This window comes from Seriola aureovittata, chromosome 20 (genome assembly GCF_021018895.1).
Source record: "Seriola aureovittata isolate HTS-2021-v1 ecotype China chromosome 20, ASM2101889v1, whole genome shotgun sequence".
Classification (NCBI taxonomy): Eukaryota; Metazoa; Chordata; class Actinopteri; order Carangiformes; family Carangidae; genus Seriola; species Seriola aureovittata.
The window spans coordinates 14,522,013-14,544,868 of record NC_079383.1 but is presented as its reverse complement, the minus strand read 5'-3'; the positions used below and the strand labels follow the sequence as shown (position 1 = coordinate 14,544,868).

Sequence of the window (22,856 nt, the reverse complement as noted above, 5' to 3'; positions counted from 1 at the left end):
ACATGACCTTTCCCTTCCCCATTGTTCCATAATGACGACATGCAAATGCATCACTGCATGCATGACGCACTGCAGATATTGCTACTGTTGTCATGTGAAAGTGTCATTAATCTAACTTTAGGGATTTTAATGGAAAAACTCAAAAAAAGCAAAACACTGCATAATTGAATGCAAATGAGATTCATAACAGCAGTCAAGGATTTTGACCAGTTGTTCTTTTACCTCTTTCTCCATAAAGAACATGTCCATCTGCTGGCCAAAGGCCTCGGTCACTTTCTGCAGCAGCTCCTTGATCTTTAGCGGCCTCTGGAACGGGATGATTCTGGGAAGCAGAGAAGGGCAGCAGGGTCAGAGGTCGTAAAAAAGAAGCTAACGCCGTGTTTAGCTGTAAATTTCCAGAGCACAGACTCAGAAGCTCAGCTTGAGCCACTGAGTGGACACCATGCGTGCACATAGTTTTCTAGCTATAATTTTATCATCATGCTCACAATAATCTGAAGAAATTAGAGAAAAAAGGAGGGGTAGGAAAAGAAAAAGAAAAGCTCTTTTTTTTTTCCTATTCTTTGTATCTTGTCTGGTTTTCCACAACCCATTATCTCTTGAACATATGTTTAGATTGGATGATCATCTAAGAAATCTCTTTGTAAGCCATGTTATGATCGTGTTTCCAAGGTAACAAGAGTAAAAAAAAGGGACAGGACAGGTTGGATGGGTCAAGGAGAGGAGTGAGCCGAGCAACGAAGATGCTAACAGGGCATTAATCAATGCAATGAAAACAGAGCGCACCAGAGCAACCCCCTCTGATGTAAATGAATATCTTATCTACTGTATGCCTACGTGTACGACTGAGTGTGCACACTTGGTCTGTCTGTCCGAGTCCGAGCTTATCAGCGAGTGTTTGTAATGCGTGTATATATGGATGCGTGTGTGTTTGTAAAACTCTACATGCATGAGTGTGCTTCCCAATCAGTGTGCGCATCGGACACTGTTTCAACACCACTGGGCCTCTCCACTAAGCCAGCACAAAGGCAGATGGGAAACTTCCTGAGAGGAAAGGGGAAAAAATCTGGAGCGGCAGCAAAAGCAGCAGGATGTGTGTCTTTCCCTCCTCTTTTAAAGAGTGACAGAGTGAAAGATACAGAGACGCGGAGATATTTACAGACTGTGTGAGAGAAAATAAAGGAGACAGCCTGAGAAAATAAAGGAAAGACAAAGAAAGAGATTCTCTATGGCATTTCTTCTCCTCTTTTCTCTGTCTATCTCCCCTCACTCTCTGCTTTTGAAGAATCCGCAGCCCACCATCTCTTTATAGTATCCTGATAAAGGACTTGTTTTTATCCCATCATTTCCTCATCAGAGGGCAAAGCTCTGCCTATCTTAATGACTGCTCACTGGTTCGCTCATTTGAGGAGAGGATTCTGGGAAGAGGGAGGCCTGCAGATCAGAGCCGAGCAGCGGCACAACTAAACGCTCTCCGTCTCTGTTTATACTCTGCGATGATGTGTCTGATAAAGAGCTGGAGGGATGTGGAGGAGGAGGGGGTATGAGGATGCTGCTCCAAAAGATATGGCTTTCCTGCCTCTGTGCAAGCATGTGGACACACACTCAGTCACAGAAAAACACACAGATTTTGTGAAACGAATGCCCCCGCACATCCCAGCACACTCTCTCCTTCTCTTTCCCCTTCTTTCATGAACGCAATCACAATCATATATACGGAGAAAAAAAAAAAAAGAAAAAAAAAAAAAGTCTGGCTCTGTTCCTTCACTCTCTGGCAGGAGACCCTGAGGCAGAGCCAGGGGAAGAGAGAGACACAGCTCCTATTTCCTGCCCTAAACCTTCAGCGCTTGCCAATGAAAAGAGAGACCATCCAATTTGATTCCATTGTGAACAGACAACACGGTTATCCTGACTCAGGGACTCCTAATACCTCAAGTGCTGCGGACGCTGCTCGGATATAACATGTAATACACACTGGTGCTGCAACTCACATTACAATAGTAGAGATTTTTTTTTGTTGTTGATAAAAAGCCAATGAAATGTCACCACTGTGTTCTCAAAAATGAAAGGAAATTTTCAGAATTTCATTAAACTTCTAAATATTAAACTTACTCTTAAGTGCCTTCATAATCAGGCGCAGGAAGTTCTTGTTCCATAACTTAATTTGAAACCGTTTTTTGGGGAGGGCTCAACAAAGTTGTCCAGTTGCCTTTCATTAGGTTTTTAAGGGATTTTTTATTGAATTACTGCTTGTGTTTTATGTCTTTTGTATGTATTTTCTTACTGAACTGTGAGTATTTGCCTAAAGGCAAATCCAGAGATGGAAGATGCTAGCTAGCTTAGACTATAAATGCTATGTTATGCAGCTTTGGTCAATGCTATGTGCTTATCCTTACACATACAATCATTAAAGTGGAACCAAGCTGTAAACACAACACTGATGTAATATTACATCTTAAGATGATGTCTTACTTGCTAGCGAGTTTACAGTTGTACAGTTGCCTATTTAAACCAAAAGATACAGAGCAGCATTAGCATTCATTTGGAATCATGTTTCTGTGCACCTGACAATTGTGTAAATCCAATATTCACTCTCCTTTTAGTTTTTTGTTACTTTTTTTTTTATTTATGTGTTTGCAGCTAGCTGTCTGTCTGCTGTTTGGTGCAGGGCAGGAAGTGTACACTCTGCTTTATCAAAGCTTTTCCGCTAAAAAAGCTGCTGCCTGCTGATGTAAATTGAGAGAGTGAACCGCAACATTATAGTTGTGGGCCGGAAAACCAAAACAATGAACTGAAAGAAGCTAAAACACTCAGTACAGCTGAGAGGAACTGCAGGGTGTGCTGATAATTCGTCACTACAAGTGACTTTTTTCATAAACACATAGTCCTGTAATCCACTGTTAAAATAAAAGTATTGATAAAAGCCGCTTTAAATAAATAAATATGCAAGTCATGCTAATGTTACTATGTGATATTATTATTTTCCCCCGTGAGGCAACAAACTGAGGATATCCTATTGATTTCCAAAACAGGCCCCTAAATCAAAGTGAAAGAGTTCGGAGCTCAGACAGGCATAACATGGAGCGAGCTAACTAACAACATGACAGGAGAAGAGAGGGGAGAAAGAGACAGTTGTGAATTGACAGAGTGAATAAAAAATGAATAAAAAAAAAAAAAAAAGTCTTTCAAAATCTATGAATGGTGTCTTCCAGAGCGAGCTGTTGTCTGCCTGTTCCAAGAGAGCTGTGCAGTGTGCGGGGAGCGCGTGAGAAAGAGAGGAAGACTGCGAGACAGAGAAACAGAGGGAGGCCGAAACGCAGAGAGACAGGAACATGAAAAACTCGTCTCTTCCTCAGCAGTAGCCAATTAGGGCTGTGAAAAAGTGAGAGGCCCAGTGTGAAGCCATATTCTGCTGCAGGAGCGTGCCGTTTCCCTTCTCTTTCTCACTCCTGTGAGCCTGTGGCTTTCTAATCACACCCTCACTGAACCAATGCCTGTTCCTCTGGTCTATAGTCTGTCGAATCAAAGCAATTATTCTTGGAGGTTCTGGTCAGTCTCCCCCTGATAATTTTCCACTGTAACAGTGCACTCTGTGTTTGTCATTTCCCCCCTAAAGAGTTGTTTTGACTTTATTCTTTCTATGGGTTGTGGAATGAGGATTTCATGGGGACAAAATCTGTAAGTGATCTTGAACCTCTCCCAGGATGCAAAGCTAAGGGCCAGACAAGGTCCTGGGAGAATCATACAGCAACCATTCATGGACTGATGTAGCTCCAATCCTAGTGCGGACAAAATGAAGCTCAGCACCAAATAAAGCTTCCCCTGTTCAAAAGAACCCTTATTTATACTGGTCGCCTCACTTTCGAAGTGCTCCAATGTGGTAAACAAACTGTAAGGCACCTTGGTGGAAAGACTGCTCGTAAGATTGTCTCCAGACAGAGTTAGTGTAACCACGCTCTGCCTCTTGAGCAACTCTAAAGCTGGCGGTGTGAGGGAGAACAGATGGCTGCTGGGTGAAGGATGTGGAGGACAGAGGGAGAGCACAAGAAAACACATAAGATGAAGAATTAATTTGGGGTGTGCCTGGAACACTGGACACTGAACTGAAACACTTGGCACTCCCGCTGTCTTTTGCGCTCACTCCTTCTCTCAGGCCCTCTCTTTTTTCCCCTCCCCTCTCAAACGGCCTGTCCGAGTCTGAAACACAAGGCCTCGGCTAAATGTCAAAGCAGGAATTTTCCCTCTCTTTATGCTACTCTGGCATGTAGCTGTGATTTCCCCTAGACACAAAATCCCAGGCATGGCAAAGCATAACAAAAAGGATCCGACCTGAAGAGTTAAGGCTTGGACAGAGGAGTAGAAAAAACAATACGGAGGTTCCAACATACCGTTTTTCTCTCTCATGCTCCAGCTTGACTCTTAAATCCTGTTGAGAGGAAAAATAACAACAGAGGGGAGTTATGGAAGTGGAAATTAAAAATGATTCATGGCTGTATGTGGGATTTAGACTGCTGAATAAATGAAAGTGATAAGCTAGGCAAGGAATTTAAGTGACAAAGAGCATTATAGTGATACATGTTATTATATATTGCTGTCGCTGAATTTTGTTCTGCAGCACAAAGGCAACATTATCCTTCAACGTGACTCACAAGGATGGCATAACAGAATCTAAGTTTTCTATTTATAATGTCATTACCCAAGGGAGCAGGAATCTGGAGGAGCCTGCAAGTCTGCATGAGGTCATGGTGATAAACCTACACTGACATCATATCAGCGAGGGCTATTGGGTGAAAAGCAGCTAACTCACAGAGGACAGCGGCACTCTGAGCGGAAACTCTCTCTGCTCCTCACTGTTTGTTTATGTCTCATCATAAACATTGGTGCTTTAAGAGGATTTGCCAATTATCATTCCACAGAGAGGGAACAAACGCACCAGTGAACGACTTCAGAAAGAGGCACAAGGTGATTGAGAGGAATTAAATCCTGGGAGCACTGAAGTTTTTAGTGTACAAAAACCACGAAGGGGAATGATAAGACATCCAAAATGTGTCTGTTCATTATTTTCAACAGTTTCTACATTGCTTTACTGTGGCCATTTAATAACTAGTGGACATAAGAAGATAGTAAACCCCTCTTTGCCAGTGACAATGTTTATTTTTCCAAATATTATACTTAAAATTCACTAATATAAATTCTGTGGGAGTTGAGTTTGAATTGACACAGTAGACCAGTCAGTACTTCAGTGTTTTGTTTGTGTCTACCTGCACCAAGCTACTTGGTTTAACTGTGGACGAATCACAGATTTGGCTCAAAGTGTCACCTCTGCTTTTCTGAATGCATTTCGTTATTCTGAATGGTGGCAAATACAGTCCACTGTCACATTAGCGCCGGCAACATGCTCCTATTGGACTCAGATTAAGCTGCTTTCAGTTGTATTCTCTCCCAAACTGCAGCACAACCTTCACCTGACTTTGGCACCCAACAAACTGTCAGTACAGCACAAAAAGAAAAAAAAGAAAAAAAAATGAAAAGGAAGTGAGGCGGAGGTTTTGTGCGTAAACTCAGGCTCATTAAACTAATTTGTGACTACTTTAAAGCGGCACTCCTACAGCAAAGATCTACATTTAACCCCTGTAGGCTTGAAAGGTGGTGGAAAACTGGGAATCACATGTACCTGTTTGTAGAGTAAGGTTCTGTTCTTGGGCTTGTTGTGCTGGGTGTAGCAGCGACCCAGGGCTGCCAGGTCCTTCATGATGGAGTTGAGCGCCTCTTCGTCGTCTAAAGACAAAAGACACACATCAGTTATTCTGCACGCAACCACTTTCCTACCTTTGAGGTTCAATGCAGGAACTGAAATAGATTTGTCTGAACTGTTTGATGTCCTATAGCTGTATAAGCTCACTTTATATGAGTGAAATGAGCTTCCCGTGTAACCATTCATTGACATTTAGTGTAACGGACAAGTAAAAATGGCCAAAGAAGATAAGTGTGGTTGTCATCATTCGTCATGTGCCTTGCCTTAGTGCTTGTGTCGGCTCATACCAGACAATGAGGCAACACCTGGTCTGTTACTTCCTGTTCTGATGCAATCTGTGTAAGTCTAGTAATCTAATGGAATCTAGCATCTATTATCTGGTAATGGAAAGAATCCAGAGAATCCACTTTCTCTCTTACTGAAGCATAACAAGATATTATCTACGGAAAGAAAAGACACCTAGAAAATAGAGGGTTTTTTTTCTGTACGATCTTTATCACTATTTAAGGTGTGAGTAAGGCGAATTTCTCTGATGCTGTGGATAAACCTCACAGTGCTGATTGCTCTCAAACTCTCTACTCTGCATACAAAAGCTGTGAAAGAGCAAAGGTGTTCAATAATGCAGCATGCGTGTGTACGAGCGCCTGGCGCAGAGGGCAATCTGGTCGCGAGTGTGTAGCCTGGAGCTCAGTAATTAAGCACTTTTCATTTCATTTTATATCAGTGGAGAGATTTCAGGAACACACTACTTTAGTTGAAATGTGGTCTCCTGTAATCAGACAAAGACTGATGTTTTCTTTTGTCAAACACTGACAGATTCTGAATGAAAAGCGGCTGCAGGCTCCAACATGAGCAGCGATTATTGACTTTGATGAAGGAATCGCGAGTGTGTTTCCAATTCAGAACTCGCTCCGTACAGGAAAAAGGTGTCAGCTCTGTAGTGTTCATGAAAACCTTGCTCAGCATCTAGATGGTTCTTCATTTCTCACTTCACACTTTCTGCTACACACACACACATACATACACACACACACAAACACACACATATGCACCTGCACAAACACCATAACCCACACTCTCATGTGTAAGAGGGGCAATCATGCAGATGAGTATGTCAGACATTACCATATCAAGAGACTTTAATAGAACCAATTATCTGAGTGCAGTGATTACAATATAAAGAAGGGGTTGTTGACCTCAGCTCCTGGCTGCCTCTTAGATGAGTTCTGGGTGCATTCATTATAAAAAACACACACACACACACACACACACAGACACACATGTGCAACGTTCATAGGAAACCAGACCAGGTGTGTGGCATGCAACACAAACAGCACCTGCAGGAAAGACCACATTCTTGAAAATAAAAAGGATCTGTGCGTGCGTGAAAGACCACTGGGAATGCCATTCACATAGCAAGTGTGTTAGTAGTACAGGGAGCAGATGGGCTCTGACATGCCATTTGATCTTGTTCGCACTGCGTGGCTCTTGTGGCCAGCTGTTTGCCGACAGCGGGCCAGTCCGGTGGGGTCACCCAGCGGTCACAGCACACACACACCCACAAACACTAATATACACACACAAATTAGGGAAGCCCCGATCTGAATTTTTCCTGAACTCAGGTTATCTCTCAATTACAATTACCAGTCTTTTTTCCCTAAATTCAAAATCTGCATACTACACTGAGTAGGATCGCTTTCATATAAGATAACATGAGGTTAGCGGTGACCAAATGAATGATCAGGCTGACACCCGATCAGTGTAATAGGTCAGTCACTCCTGATGACAAACAGATGGATCAAATCAGTTGATCCCATATCTGAAAATTTAGTATGTATTAGTAGGTAAGTGTAGTTCTACCCTTCTTAATTGAAGGAATTCAATTGAATAAATCTTTAAAGGCAATCATTTCCAGCAAAATAGTAATGAAGTGCTGTCATTTAAAGATTTTCCACAACATCTGCCTTATCTATTTCAATTTAGGTTTATACTTTCCAATATTTTCCTAAAGACCTTCGATAAGCTCTGGGAAATATATCTGAATTTGCTTATTTCAGTGATGACTCAAAACCTGGGCACATGAAACCAGAACTATCTGTCTAGATAGAGAGTTCAGTGAGACAATATGTTTGTTTAATTTGGATGACCAAACACCTAAATCCTTTATTACTTAGAAATTTCTGATGATTTAAACTTTCTGCAATTTTAAGTTTCTGTTTTTCTCACAAAAATATTTTTTCTCTACTAGCTCTCTAAGCAAGCGAGCTAACGTAAACTGTGGGTGGACGACATCAACAGCTAGCCACAGAGGTGAAAGTTTTGTTTGACAAACCCCAATATAGTAGCAGGAGTGAAGTGAGGAATGACGTAACTCTCCTCTCCACTGACCTGCACACTCCCTGCACTAACAGAGAAGCTAAAAAAAGGAATAGTGATAAGAGAAGTTACACCCACAATCTCTGCCCACAGTGCAAATAGTAAAAACAGAGAGAAGACAGGGCTGATATTGTTGAAATGAATGAAGACAAATCAAGCAACATATTGGATGATTTAATATGTCAAAGCAACAAAGTGACAGAAAACTCAGTAAAATTAGAGGAAACCCAATATGTATTTCCTGTCATGCCAAGGAATGTACCTGCTAAGAAAATTCCTTTATGTAGCAACAGATTTATTATTACTTGTGTGGGTTTGATTATGATAACACCAGATAATTGTAAGGTGAGCCACTTCTGGTGTCTTCCCCCCTTGGTTATTTTTTTTTGTTTTTTTAAAGAGATAAGACAAACAGAACACGAGGGAAAAAGGAAATCACGCCTACATCTGTACACAACTTGCATACCTCCACAGGCCAAACCACAATATGTTCCTTCACCACATAGCGGTTACATACTGTGTCAAACTGAAACTCCCTGTTGGGACTTACAGAGGAGGCCCGGTTAGTTATAATATAAGCTGTCAGCAGCAGTGGGTGACTAACAGCTCAACCAGGCCTGTCCTCTCCGAACAGGAAGGAACTGAGTCACTGTCTCTGTTCTGAATATGGAGCTGGGCTAACCACGTTATTCCACATCAGAAAATTAATGGATTTTTGATTGAATCAGTCAAAGACAGACACGAGGGTAAAGAGCATTTCTCCATGGCCACGCCGAAAATAATCATCTCTTGCATGTATGTACATTACTGAGAAAAGTGTGCAGGGATCTTTTTTTTCTTTTCAGGATCAAATGCTCTATTTTTTATTTATTTTTTGATAAATCTAAAATCATTTAGTCTATAAAATGTCCAGAAATAGAGAAAAATGTCCATCACATCTGGTGCTAACTTTATTGCAGGGAGTTAAACATGTTGGATCCTTCTACAGCAAGAAGAGCTCAAAACCTTGTATAAGGCTGGACTGTGTTTGGTCAATGTGCGAAATTCAAAAAGTTGCTAAGCGTCACTACACAATATAATGTGCTCATTATCACATTCATGACATCACTGTGACATATTTGCATTCTGCCTAGTGTCAGCCGGTTTGAGCCCTTTATCTATTTGCTCCTCTCCTACTCTCTGTGCTCACATATACAGTATTTGAATACAGCCGAATCCCCAATAAAACTGTTCTCATTTACATGTTCTTCTGTCAGACAACAGAACAAGTATGAAATAGTCACTGAAACGCAGCCCATTAAGAGAGGTGTGCCTCTCACTCGTGGGATTCTCTTCGATGGAAATTTGCTAAGGTTTGTCCAAAATGTTGATTTGTTGCTAAGGTGCTCTTTTTTTTCCAAAGTTGCTAAAGGGGTTGAAAAGGAAAACTGTTGTAGATCCGTTGCTATGGAAAATGTTCACGACAAATCATTTTAAAAGAACAATGGCCAATGACAGAAGTCCAACATTTGACCGACCAATGGTGTAACTCACTCACTCACTCACTCACTCACTCACGGACATGCAGGGATGTAGTGCTGGACAGTGGCCAAACAATAATCTCATCAGTCCTGCCTCCACAGGCTCAGAGCCTACCCTGTGCGCTCACAGTCAAGGATACAAAACAAACAACAGAGGCCCTCATGTGTGTATATCTGTGTGTGGACGTTGTTTAGTGTGTTTAAGGCCTGTGTTATAACCTATGGATAATAGCAGAGCGGGAAGAGTGGGAGGGTGGGTTGGCAAAAAGGGGCAGTAAGAGTGTGAGAAATGCGTGGTGGTGCACAGAGCCGGTTGAAATGGCTGCCTAAAAGTGAAGTTATTACATCACTTAGGTCTGGTCCACAGCCACTGCCAGGCCGAGGCCAGCCAAAGCTAACCACCAGCACAGTGGAAAGCAACCAGCTCACACACCAACCGCATGTCACTGCCAGGAGCAGCCTCACAAACCAACTACAGTAACTTTAGGAACCTCAGGTCAATGTAACACAGAATGGCTAATAATTTCTTCTGGTATGTGGATAGGATGGGATACCTATACTTCATTTCCTGTGCTTCTTGTTGTGTCTTGGGTAAAATGTGACTAGCATAAGAAAAGGGGGGAATTCCAGGAAGCTAAGCAGAGGGAGCAACATTACACAATAGTGGCTGATTGCTGGGCATTGCATCATCACTCCGCATTTTTCTCTTTTTTCTCAGGCTAAAGCTGAGAACTGTGAAAGTGGCAGTGGGTGAATTGAGGTAGGAACTCCAGTCTAAGATAGTTTACATAAGAGGAGTTTTTCTTCTGTATCTGTAACTACTGCTCTGGCAGATAGTCGCAAGTTCTCTGCAACTGCAACAAACAAGAGTTTGGAGCTAAAGCTGCAGGCACATGCTGCAGTCCCGGGAGTGTTAAAAGAATATTACTGGCTTTAAAAGGCTAGTGCTGCAACTTGCAAGCTAACAAAGTGTGTAAGGGCCAGCGAGGCAGTGACTGTGTGTGAATGTGTGTTGTGTGTGAGGCAAGCTGCCTGAATGAAGACATTGAGGGGATTTCCTGGTGCCGAGAGACACATCATGGCAAAGGCATCCAGCAGGATTAGCAGCTGGAGCCAAACGTGTTCTCACTCTGCAGCAGCGGCAGCAGCATGGGCCGAGCTCTGACACACGACACACACTCACACTAAGATACACACACACCAGCTATACAAACCAACCCGAACGCGAAACTCTCACACACCTTGCTGTTTGTCGAAACTGTGATACAGCTAATTTAACACCTAATGTGTGTAATACCTAAACCCTTACAGTTAATCTTTCACCAAGAATAATGACTCTGTTGTAATGCAGGGAATTGTGGGTGTGCGAAAATAGCTGCGCAATTTGTTTGAACAAGGTCTGTGCTTAAACTCTTTTCATTGGAGAATGTCTGCAAACATTTCCATTCAACATCTGAAGGCTGTGACATTCCTTCTCTCAGCCTGGGTATGCTTATATTACCACTATAATGTAATGGAAATGTGATGCGAGTTAAAAACAGGCTTTGTGTATACTGAATTAAGGAAATTGTTTAACATTTTGAGGAATATGCATTCACTTCTTTTCCAAGAGTTACTTATAACACTTGTGTCTGTGAGGTATGGAGCTAGAGCCAGGAAAACATTAACCTAGCTTAGCAAAAAGACTGGCAGCCGAGGGAAACAGCTTGCGTGGCTCTCCCTAAAGTGCAAAAATACTTTCACAAACACCTATAAAGCTCACTTACAGGTTGGAAAATGTATCCACATGTCCTCTATCAAAATAGCTGGTGACAGAAAGACTAACCTTTCTGTAGCGACAAGCTATTGGCTAACAAGCTAACAGGCTGGGAACACACTAGTATTCATCAGTAATAACAGCTTTTTCTACTTTTTTTTCTGTACAGGGAAGTTTTTTCCACACCCTAACATTTTCCTCTTAAGACTCTATTAACATTTCATACAATAAAAAACTACCGGAGAGAAAAGAAAAGCTCTCAAAGCCAGCTAGCTTGCTAACTGTCAGTTAGTGCATTTCTGATATTTGGACAGAGCCAAGCTAACTGTTAGCTGCTTCCAGTCTTTACGTTAAGCTAAGACAAGCTAACCACCTCATGGTTAGTTCTCGACTTAACTCACAGACATGATGGTGGTACTGATCTTTTTATCTAAGTTCTTGCCAAATATATAACACCTGTCCTTTAAGCAATGCTGGTGTTACATTTGAGTAAATAAGGGTTACCTTGTGAGTTCCTGTGCTGTCCGGGTCCATTTTGGAGACCGTCATCTGTGGAAAAAACGCAACATCATGGTGGAAAGAAGTCAAAGATACAGTAAACGGCCAGTTCTAATGTAAATTATATTGTGTTTGGTTTTGTATAGAAAGAACGGACAAAATATATTGATTCAATATTTTAGCAGTTCAGTTGAAACTCACAGCTCCTCCAGGTGTTTGCACATTTTGTGCACCAAAATGTGTGTGTGTGTGTGTGTGTGTGTGTGTGTGTGTGTGTGTGTGTGTGCGTGTGTGCTGGTGGTATTTTTTTCTATATATGTAGGAGTGGATGTGTGTGTTCACAGCAATAGTACGTGTGAATATAAACAAACTGGTGTTTACTTTGAATGTTTGAGGGCGTTATGTGCCACAACCTTCTTATGTGCAAAATCAAGTGTTCATGACTGAATAAGAATAAAACAAAAGAAAAAAACAGAAAAAAAAAACAACATTTGTACAAACAACAATGTAAATAGACCAATACAAGTGTACAACACGGGGCCATCTGGAGCTGTTAACAGCCATGTCACACCTATCCTCTATCGTGCATGTTTTATTTTTTCCACACTGTTCCTGCCAGAGGAACTGTGTGAGGTGTGTATGTTTGTGCGCTTGCCGGTAATCAGGTATGTTTTGTGTATGTACGTCCTGTACAGCAACTTGCTTTTGAATACTACTCACCCATGTTTACTGTCATCATCAGGAAGTGGCCCTGTTGAACTTGAGCACAGAGCTCAACTTCTCTCTGCAAGCGAAGACTTCACCCTGGGAGGAAAAAAAAAACAAGAGCAACACGGTTTCAACATCCAAGAAGTGTGCCATTTTTCTTCAGCTTGGTACACATAATATTTCTGTGATTGCACAAAAACAATGACAAAACAGGACGCAGGTGGTTGTTTCAACACAAAGCTTTTTTCCTTCACATCGGTGTCCCCGCTCCTTTTATTTATTTAATCTTTATTTAACCAGGATGGTCTCTTGAGGTTGACATATCCTTTTTTGAAAACTCCTGGCAGACAAATAACAACACGGCAGCCAAGAGCTGCATTTGATGCTGATAACTCAGCTCCATCACGTCTAAATCCTGTGCATGCCCTGAAGTCTCTTTATTGCCACTCTGAGAGCCACAAGCCAGCAGCCGTGGAGGAATTTTCTCGGTGTTTGATGATGGAGGAGCCTCGTGCCCTTGAGATCCCACGGTGCAGCAGCGAGGAAGGCGTGGGTGTTTGCCTAACCGTCTGCCTCAGGTAAAGACCATGAGCACTTCAAAGACAAAGCCAGAGCCTTCTTTAGGCATTACACTGGTGAGCGGAAAGCAGAAAAATGGTTGTCACATCCCATAATGGAGCAATACAGAAAAGAGTCTTTTACATCTGACAGTTTTGTTCCACTGATGACAGTAGGTAAAGAACAGAGAAGCAAATGCAACTGTTCTGCAGAGTAAAACACTTCTCATAGTCCAACTCAGATAGTTTATATATACTAAACCATCATTTCATGAAAACAAAATGCAGATTTTTCTTAAACAGGACACTCACATCCTGTAATAGGCTACTTGCAGATATTTCACACACACTGTTTTCTCTTTAAATACAGGATTAACAAAAGGGGAACAGGAACCAGAGAAACAGCTGCAGTATTGTATGCTGCGACATTAAAATTTGTGTGGTGGTTATAAGCTGCTGTGTTCCCCCTGACAGCATCAACAACAAAGCCATGTAAAGGCTGACCAAAGGGAAGCTACAAGCTTCAGAAAATCAAAAAAAAGAGGTTATTCCTAGAGCTAAATTTAAGATCTATTTAAAGCGAGCCTATCTATATTTTGCTGAACAGCAACTCTGGTCACAAGTGACAATTATGGGATGAGGAAAGAGGCTAAAATGTAGCGTAACAGTAGCACAAGCACAGAAAAGTCAACGGATCAGGGAATTGCCTCATGTCAGTTGTACTGCATTATCTATTCAAAGTTTGCTCACTTTAACCACCATTAAACTACCAGTCATACCAGACCAAATAAGGCTTTAACGGTAAAACCCCAGAGTGCGTTTCAAAGAAGCAAGGGTAGATTTTGATTGTAGATTGTGCAATTTTGTTTTTTAAAAGTTGCACAGGAGAAAAAACAGACTATTTACATGTGATCATATCTCACGAAAGAGGAAGTACGAGAGCACCAACAACAGGTTGTTACGCGTGAGAAATCTGAGCGGTAGTTGCTGCACACTCTCACACTCTCACAGTGTTGAAGCAACAATGACAGGTCCAGTGTTTGATATTACCACTGAAGTTTGACCAAAGTTTGACATTTCGCTATATGACATTTAAACTAAATACCAGCCAACATGATTAGTTGCATGGTCCCTTTCAAAGGCTGATCAGGGGGTGAGTACAAATGTAACACACCAGTGTTAAGGGGAGATAATAAACTGGGATAACAGTATACATCCATATGAGGCATGCAAGGAAATAATACAGAAAGATATAATAGAATAAAAGGGAAATAATAGAGTAGAAAGAAATAAGAAAGAAAAAGGAGTGAGGGTATATAAACCTCTTCTTGCAGATTCAGTTTGTGGGAGTCTGGCCATCAACAAATTCCAACACCAGTTCTTAAGAAAGATACTAAAGAGCCTCCAGAGAGATTTATGGCAACACTCCCCAGATATTTTTCTTGAAACTTCATTTGCTTTGTGTTTGGCTATCTCCAGTGTCCAAGTTGCATGTTTTTTTTTTGTGTGTGTTTTTAAAGCCCGCACCACTGTGTACAGTGTCTTTTACAACAAATATTCAGCACAGACAAATGCTTCAGAGACACAAAGAGCAAGCTTTCTCTTTGTGTCAGCCAGAAAACTTTTCATAAAAGCAATAAAAAAACGGCCACTGGAGCAACTTACAGCCTGAGGGGCAGGGACCCGGGGTGCCAGCGGAGTCTGAACACGGGAACACGCAGCACACTGCTGTCAGTGGCCCAATCACAACAGCTAAAGGACTGGAAAAGCTAAAACTTCAAATTTGAAGACTGAGCAAAAATGTTTCAAGGGTGACCACTTTCTGAGAACAGGGTGTTCTAAATACGTCACAACGTGAGCAGTAAATGTGGAGAAACCTCTATCAGGACTAAACTATAAAGAACTGCAATGTAGCAAATATTAGTATATTTAGTACAACTGATACGAGGCAGCACAGCGTGAACAGCAGAGGGATGGGGGTATGATATGTCAAAGCTCTGTATCAGGCTGTGCTAGTATGGTGCTGCTGACCACACATGAAAGAGACGAGGAACAGCCACAAGACAGGTGGTCTCCTAACACCGCGTCGCCCGGTCTGTTGATGCTGCACATACACACACACACACACAAACACACAAACACGCACACACGGGAACAGAACAGCCCCAGTCCTGTGCCAGCAAGTCGCCAGATGGCCCATCTGCTTCGCCCCTCTGCCCAGCATGATACCAGGCTAGTGGTGCCCACTGATCGCCAGCCCAATTCTCCACACACGTCTTGGCAGGCGGGCAATGTGACAGCCCCGCTTGTTGAAGATCAAATGCTAATCGCCGCTCGCTCTTGTTGCTCCGCTGCCACACGTCCTCCCAGAGACGACCGCCTGTCTCTCCACTACATCATTTGTGAAGTAAATCACAAGATAAACCTACAATGCTGAGCACATCCAGAAGTGCTTCAAACACTGTGACGCACTTCACTGTCAAAAATGGATAACATCACCATTCGGGCCAATGTTTCACTGGCAGAGGCCTCTCCTTTGTCAGAGTGTGAGGACTGTGCTGAAATGACAGAGGAAGTTAATTAAAAAAAAGAGGACAGCAGAGGATGGGATTTCAGAGGTTTGTGGGGAATTGCTTGAGCCAGACAAAGCAGAGCCGCGCTCCTCAAACCACACACAGCAATTTTATTTTTGTTGGAATGATTGAACAAGAAATCACAGCCAAGACTATGCAGGCGCGCACGTATATGCATATGCACTATCCTCTTCCAGCTCTGTTACATCACTTTCTAATCGAGTAAACAATGTGGCTCAAGGTCTCCGAGGGGAAACTCCCCCATCTTTAGATTAGAGAAGTGGAAGGCCTGCTCTGCAGCTGCCTGGTGGCCTGTGCTGTATGACCTCATGTCTGACATCACTCTTGTGGAGTCCCAAAGAAATCGCCATTTCAGAGGTCAACTGCTAAACTTTGCTGCGTGACTGTTTCAATTCTCCGGAACAGCTTGTCTGCAGAAACCGCCGAATGCCAAAATAGACAATCCATAAAGAGGATCACAGAGGCCGGTGGGTGGGGAGGAGGAGACAGCTGGGACAGCTTGATCAATGTGGTCAAGGCGCTGCAGTGATGGAGGCCGTGGATCAGGAGAACCCTGGTCCCTCACAGGACACAAGAGCACAGACTTTCAGCCAGAAAACTGCTTCTTTTCTGAACCCGAGGAACTTTCACTGTCTGGTAACCCTACACTCATATCTTATGGAAGTTATTGGAAGTCAGTGGACACCTAGAAAAAAGTGTTTCACAAATACAATCCATGTACTGCTAACTTGCTAACACGGAGGCTTTAAAAATGCTGTATCCATAATATAAAATTTAAGAAAAAACAAACAAAACCTATTTGCAGCGCTGATGAGATCACATATAATGTATCACAGGCCTGACATCATGAAGAGACGTCGAGGTTGTCGAAATACCCTGTAGGCTGTATGAGTTGCAACACGGGCAGGAAGTGAGGGGTGATTAGTGAGCCATGGATATTTAGGTGACTTACTCTTTTTAAAAAGGTCAGCGGCGGGGGTGTCCTGTCCGCTGAATGCTTGCCAAGACTGCACTCTGGCCACCCCACATGAGTCACAAGGGTTATACAGGCCAATTCTGGGAAGAAAGACAATACGGTGTGTACCTCTCGCACACTGAGCAGGCTGAGGGCTTTCTATGCAGGGACATGCTTGAGGAGTTCTGGGTGGTGGTGGGAGTGTGTGGGCGGGAGAGCGTCACTCCATGTGGGGCCTCAGCCCTCATTCATCATAACCTTGGCTTCCTCTGCTTTGTATCGCAGGAGTTATTGCCGAGAAGAGATCCAGGCTCTTCAATGGGGACACAAAGACTTAATAATGCCTTCCTACAACACATAAATGGGATTCATCCTGTCATCTGGCACTAAATCCATGTTTTATTTCAAATAAAGGAATTTCCCTTTTGATATGAAGCCATTATTTACACTTTTCTACCTTTTGTTTCAACTGTAAATGCATGAGGAACTGCTCTGGAGTGCCAGTTACTAAAGTGAGCTTGATCTCTTTGTTACTCAGGATTATTTTCATCATTTTCGTTTGTCTGAAAATAAAGGAAAAAAATGTTCAAATAGCCCAATGTGATGTCTTTAAATAGCTTGTTTTGTCCGACCCTGTGCCGAGAATACAAGTATGTTCAATGTTTAAGGATGTAAAACAAAGAACAGAAGCAAATCCTTACATTGCTGCTGGCACGGCTGAAGACTTCTAGTCTTTTTGTGTCTTAAAAAAGTGCTGCATAGAAAAACATGCAACACTAAGTCTTCCCTAGGTATGGTATCAGAAAGGTGCCCTGTCAGTCCTTCCGTTAAATGTTGGAAAAAAAGTGAAAAGTACCAAACGTAATTTCCCTTTCACCTCCGCTTGATTTATTCAACCTACAGGGCAAATTTCAGATATATTTAGTTGATGATGGTATAAAACAGAGATAACAAGCAAATCCTCACATTTGAGGATGTAAAACTTCAATGATTCAGCAGTTATAACAGTAAGTGTAAATACTGACTTCTTCAGTTCAGTTTTGAACCACTGAAATTCCAATGAGTCACATCAGTCATAGAGGAAAGTAGTTGGTACAATCAGGGCCCAAAGGGGCGTATGAATACTGAAGTGGGATGCCAATCCGCTGGTACCAATCAGACTCCAGCGTAAGAAGATTCTCCTCAGTGAAAGTGATGGCTCTATTAGCTCAGAGATAAGTAGAGCTGTCTGCCATTATCGTCAACCACACAACACACGCTAAAAATAGCCAAATGAAGGAGCGACTCTCCTGACGTCCACAATAAATCCACTCCTTGGATCACCAGAACCGTATCCATCCCCACCCCACCCCCCACCCCCCGAGAGGAATCTAAGCACAATCTGTAAAGTAAGCTGTATTTTCCATTATGCGGTGACATGCTATTACAAGCACATTCATTCATTGTGTTTCTCCACCCAAATGCAGCCATGCAGAGACAGCTCGTAGACTTAAACCCATTTCACGAGGCAGAATGTCAAACAGCTGTGGTTCGGGGGAAGAGGCAAGAAAGTATTTCTGCCTCACCATCAAGCCTTTTTATCCATGAAGAGTGTCTCGGTTCTTGGCTTTTGATACTCAAAAGGCTGAGTGAGTGTGATAATGAAAAATCCAAAAAGCAATTTTATGATTTAATTTCAAGAGCCCCCCCCGTCCCCCCCGTTGGTTTCATTTAACATCTCTGCAACAAAATGCAAACTAATGTCACTTCTTTATTTATATATTCTTATTTGAATAAATGTGCTCCATTAGACACCGAAAACCACTTGTGGTGATTTACATAACTTTGCACACAGTCCTGTCCTCGGTGTTTTCGTATGACCTAGTCCGGCTCTGTGTCTATCCGGCTGTCCTTGCAGCCTCGGGCTCTGCTGCAGCTGATGGCATTGTCCTTACGGGCAGACAAGCCACGCAGACAAAGCTCAATCAGGACAACTTCCTCTTGGTTTCTGGAGAGGAGGGGGGCACGGGGCCTTACTGGACTTTCACAGATAACAAAAGGCAACCCAGACTGACTTCGGCAAGTAGTCAGACCCCTTCACTTTCTCATTTTCCGTCTGCTGTATAGGCTTAATTCAAACTTGACCAAAGTTGTATTTTTCCACCTTTAGCTTTTGTTAAGTACCCCATTATGACAACGCTGAAAAAAAAAAGGCAGAATATTTTTTAACATACCTAAGCAGACTCCTAATCCAGTGCCACAGCGAAGCAACACTGTCAGCAGTTCCTGATTTACGTCATCTTGGGTGTGCCGCAACCAGCTTAGCACACCTGTATGTGTGCGGTGCCAATCTCCTTCTTCATTGCACATGTACTCCAGCTCTGACACATTGTCTAAGAAGCGTTCTAAAACTGTGATCTTTCATTTAATTCACTATTTAAAAAAAAAAAAAAAAAAGGCTTCAAATCTGGGCTTGACTGAGCCACTCAAAGTCAACCAGAGACTTATCAAAAAGCTGCTGCAGCAATTTCTATACCTTTGCCGATCCGAGAGGTGAATCCTTGCCCAATTCTGAGGTAACGTATCCTCAGGGGACAATTTATCTGTATTTTTCCCAGTTCGTTGTCTCTCTCTGTCCTGACCTGTCTGCCAGTCTCAGGAGCCGAGAAGCATGATGCTACAATTACCTTGCTTTGCTCTAGATACGGTACAATCCAGGTGGCCAGTCTCTGGTTTTTGCCAGACGCAGTGCTTGGCAATCAAGCCAAAGAGTTATATTTTTGTCTCATCAGACTAGAAATTTTCCTCCTCTCATGCGCAGAATGATCTGTACCATCTGGCAATGTCTGAGCAGCTTTTTTTTTTTTTTTTCAAGTCTTTTACCAAAGCGTGGCTTCCCTCTAGCCAAAGGCCTGATTGTTGGATGGAGCGCTGCAGGGATAGTTGTCTCCCTCGCTGGCTCTCCATCACTTCAGAGGTCCTCTGAAGTTCAGTTACGATGGTTACTTGGTTTTTTTTTTTTCTCGCCCGACTCCTTCATTTGGTCAGATAGACAGCTTTAGCAACAGTCATCTCCCATTACTGTGTCCCAGGGATGGAGCGGAGTTGGCTACTGCAAATGTTAGTAATCTATATCTACCTATAAATGCTTTTGTCCCGGTCTCTAGTTAGTTCCATGCCTCAACACAATGCCATCACAGAGGTGTACAGAGAACTTCTCGGACTTAGTAGTTTGGTTTTTACAGGTGTGGGCTTTTCAAAAACACTGCATCCTACATTTCCCAAAATGCAATCAGTAGCATCTTTAGTAAGTAAGTGCCTGTGTCTTTCAAACACCAGACCCCCGGTTCGACCTCCAGCAGGCTTTCTGTTCGACTGCAAGACATAGAAATGTGTATAAAGTGAAAGGGTTCTGAATGCTTCCCATTACCATCATCCAATGAACACAACATTTCTATTGTCAAACATTTCATATGTAATACTTTTCAGAATCTAATAATACTGTGTGAGACTAGTTAAGAAAGAATGACACTTTTCTGACGACAATTTTGTTTTGTTTTCTACTGTAACCAAGAAACAGCTACAAATAGGCCTTTGAGGGGAGATAATGCTGACATGAGTCACAGTAACCTTTGACCCCCCCCAGCTTGCCGGTCAGCGGTCAGGCTTCTGTGAGTTCAGCATATGATAGCATGACTTCACACTCCTCCGCTGAGCGGACAGTGTGAGGAGGGAGAGTTCATCCTGATGAAGACACTCAGCTAATGACTGCGCAAAGGAGCCAGCATGAGTTGACAGCGGGACATTAAGGAGAGTTAATAAATGAACTTTTCTCAGAAGTGAGCTGCTGACGAACAAAGCCTTGCAGGAGCGGACTCTGTGGCTCATGACATGCTTTCAAACAATCTTCTGAAGAATAACAACGCAGGCTTTTCTCTAAACTTTTTTAAAGTCGCCTTCAGCGCATGAAAAACAATACAACCCCTGCACCAAGTTACCTGTAGAACAGGAAGTGATGCAATAAACTCCAGCTTCAGACTCTTTTTTTTTTCATTAGTCCTATCAAAACACAATTAGTAACCCGTCTCTTCTGTCTCTAGCTGGCACTTTTACTGTGGGATCCAGTCCTGTTATCAGCCAAATGGATTGTTTTGTTTGAGGCACACCAACCATATCTGTGGGCGGTTTCCACTTGACAGTTTGACTCTCACTTTAAGGCCATTTCAGAGACCCAAGGGCACGCCAATGTGCTGATAAACTCATCCGTCAGTTTGCTGTTCCGACTCCTGTGAGTGCAGTTCATATTGATTTGATCTGATGAACACGATAGCCTCATTAAAATCTAATTTGGCGGACCGTCTCAGAAGTCTGCCATCACAGGGTTAAGTGTAGAGCAACGGATGAAGCTCGATCATCAGCATCCTAATCCAAATAATGGCCTTGGCGTGGACTTAAAACGCTTTGAAAATGCATGGATTGAAATGGGCAGGGACCAGTCAGACAGCTGGATGGCGGAAATAATCAAACATGAGGCGGACTTTTCAGGACAAGAGCTGAGAATCGTTCCTTTCAAGGAAAACGCCGTTTTAACTGACCACTGTGAATCACAGAGGTCTGGTCAACTGACAGCAGAGAAAAAAATAAAAAAAAGCACAGAGAGGATGAATGAGTCGACAGGCACAGGATGACAATGACTTTCCAGAAATCACTCACACCTCCAGACATGCAATTTATGCCTCTCCCATTGTTAAAACATTGTGAAAACAGTCTTTTGCACTGGAAATAACCACTAAAAAAGCCCATGCAAACCTTTAATCCAGCAACAAAATATGGATCTATCAACAAATCATATCTTTTTACAACAAAAATGGGCTATGGGTTATGTCTGCAAAGGTTTACTTGCCCAGATTTCAACTGACTGAGGAAAGACTTGCATTGAAATGTACTTGGGGTTGTCCAAGTAACTGTTTCCACTTGCAAGAAGGCCTCTCCAGTAAGGTTGCTCTGAGTAAACACATGCTTATGCTTTATTAGAAGAGCAATTTTAACTACAAATGACAAAATAAATGATAGATGCAAGTGTATTTGAATGTCCTGGTTCTTCAAACAGGAAATAACAGTATAAAAGCGGTGATCTTGATAACTGGCATAAGAAAATGAAGTAAAAAATCCAGACAAGACTCTTACCTTGTTATCTATGTGACTCCATGGTGTTGTTGTGGCTGCAGGATTTCTGAAGATGGCTTGATTATGGAGTGCAAGTTATCTCAGATGAACGACAGGGAGAGCGGAAAAATCCCAACAGATGCAGAGCAAATCTTCCCAAAACAGTGGGTTGGTATCCGGAAACTGCGCTCTGTACTGAAGCGCAGAAATTACAAATACCGGCTGTATTCAGGCATTGAAATCTTCTCCTCTGCCAGGTGCATAATCCAGAGCTCACGGTCGCGTTTACATGTGTTTCAGAGTAAAGTTTTTTCACCCTGCGCTTCGCTTGTCTCCACACACACTACAGAGAGGAGCTGAGTTTCTCCCCTGGAGCTGCGCCTCTGATGTCAGCAACAACGTGAGCTCCAGGAAGTGGTGACGCTCTCCGGTGGTGCGTTTCCAAGGCAGCGGCGTTTAAAACTGTAGGGAGTACCGCCCCCCCGTGGACACCTGGAGCAAGTGCAACATCTGACCCCGGGGGGGTATCTGTTGTGTATTCTACTCATTTACATTTTCTGCAGACTTGATATGATACTGACACATCTGGAAAACCTCATATATTTACAGTATATACATACAACATATGTTCAAACACAAAGAAAAATATATTGCACCACTTTTAGTCCATCTATTTAGCCTTTCTTAGCAGTAGGCTACATAAATGCTTTATGGCACACTATAAAGTGGCTGTGAATAATTATACAATAAGTGGAAGCTGGTGTGAAAAAAGATGATGAATGCTAACATAGTACATAGTTGTAATAATAAATAAAATACATCTTCAAAGGAGAAGTTATCATTTTTGACCAATTCTGTACATTACTTGATGCTTAAAATGTCCTTATAGCCACTCATGACTACATTTTAGTGTCATACTAATCATAGGTATATCAAATGTCCATATAATGCTTATAAATGACAAATAGGGGGCTATATAAATAAAATGTGTT

General features: G+C 42.4%; 1 protein-coding gene across 1 annotated transcript in view; it reads right to left on the bottom strand.

The window, feature by feature from the left end:
* Nucleotides 1-22,259, bottom strand: part of map3k22 (mitogen-activated protein kinase kinase kinase 22) — a 38,011-nt gene extending 15,752 nt beyond the window's left edge. Inside the window, 6 exon segments of the mRNA XM_056364243.1 lie at nucleotides 223-322; nucleotides 4,389-4,426; nucleotides 5,675-5,778; nucleotides 11,912-11,956; nucleotides 12,626-12,709; nucleotides 21,886-22,259. Of these exon segments, the coding sequence (XP_056220218.1) occupies nucleotides 223-322; nucleotides 4,389-4,426; nucleotides 5,675-5,778; nucleotides 11,912-11,956; nucleotides 12,626-12,644 (306 nt within the window). The 5' untranslated portion in view covers nucleotides 12,645-12,709; nucleotides 21,886-22,259.
* Nucleotides 22,260-22,856: the final 597 nt, after the last annotated feature.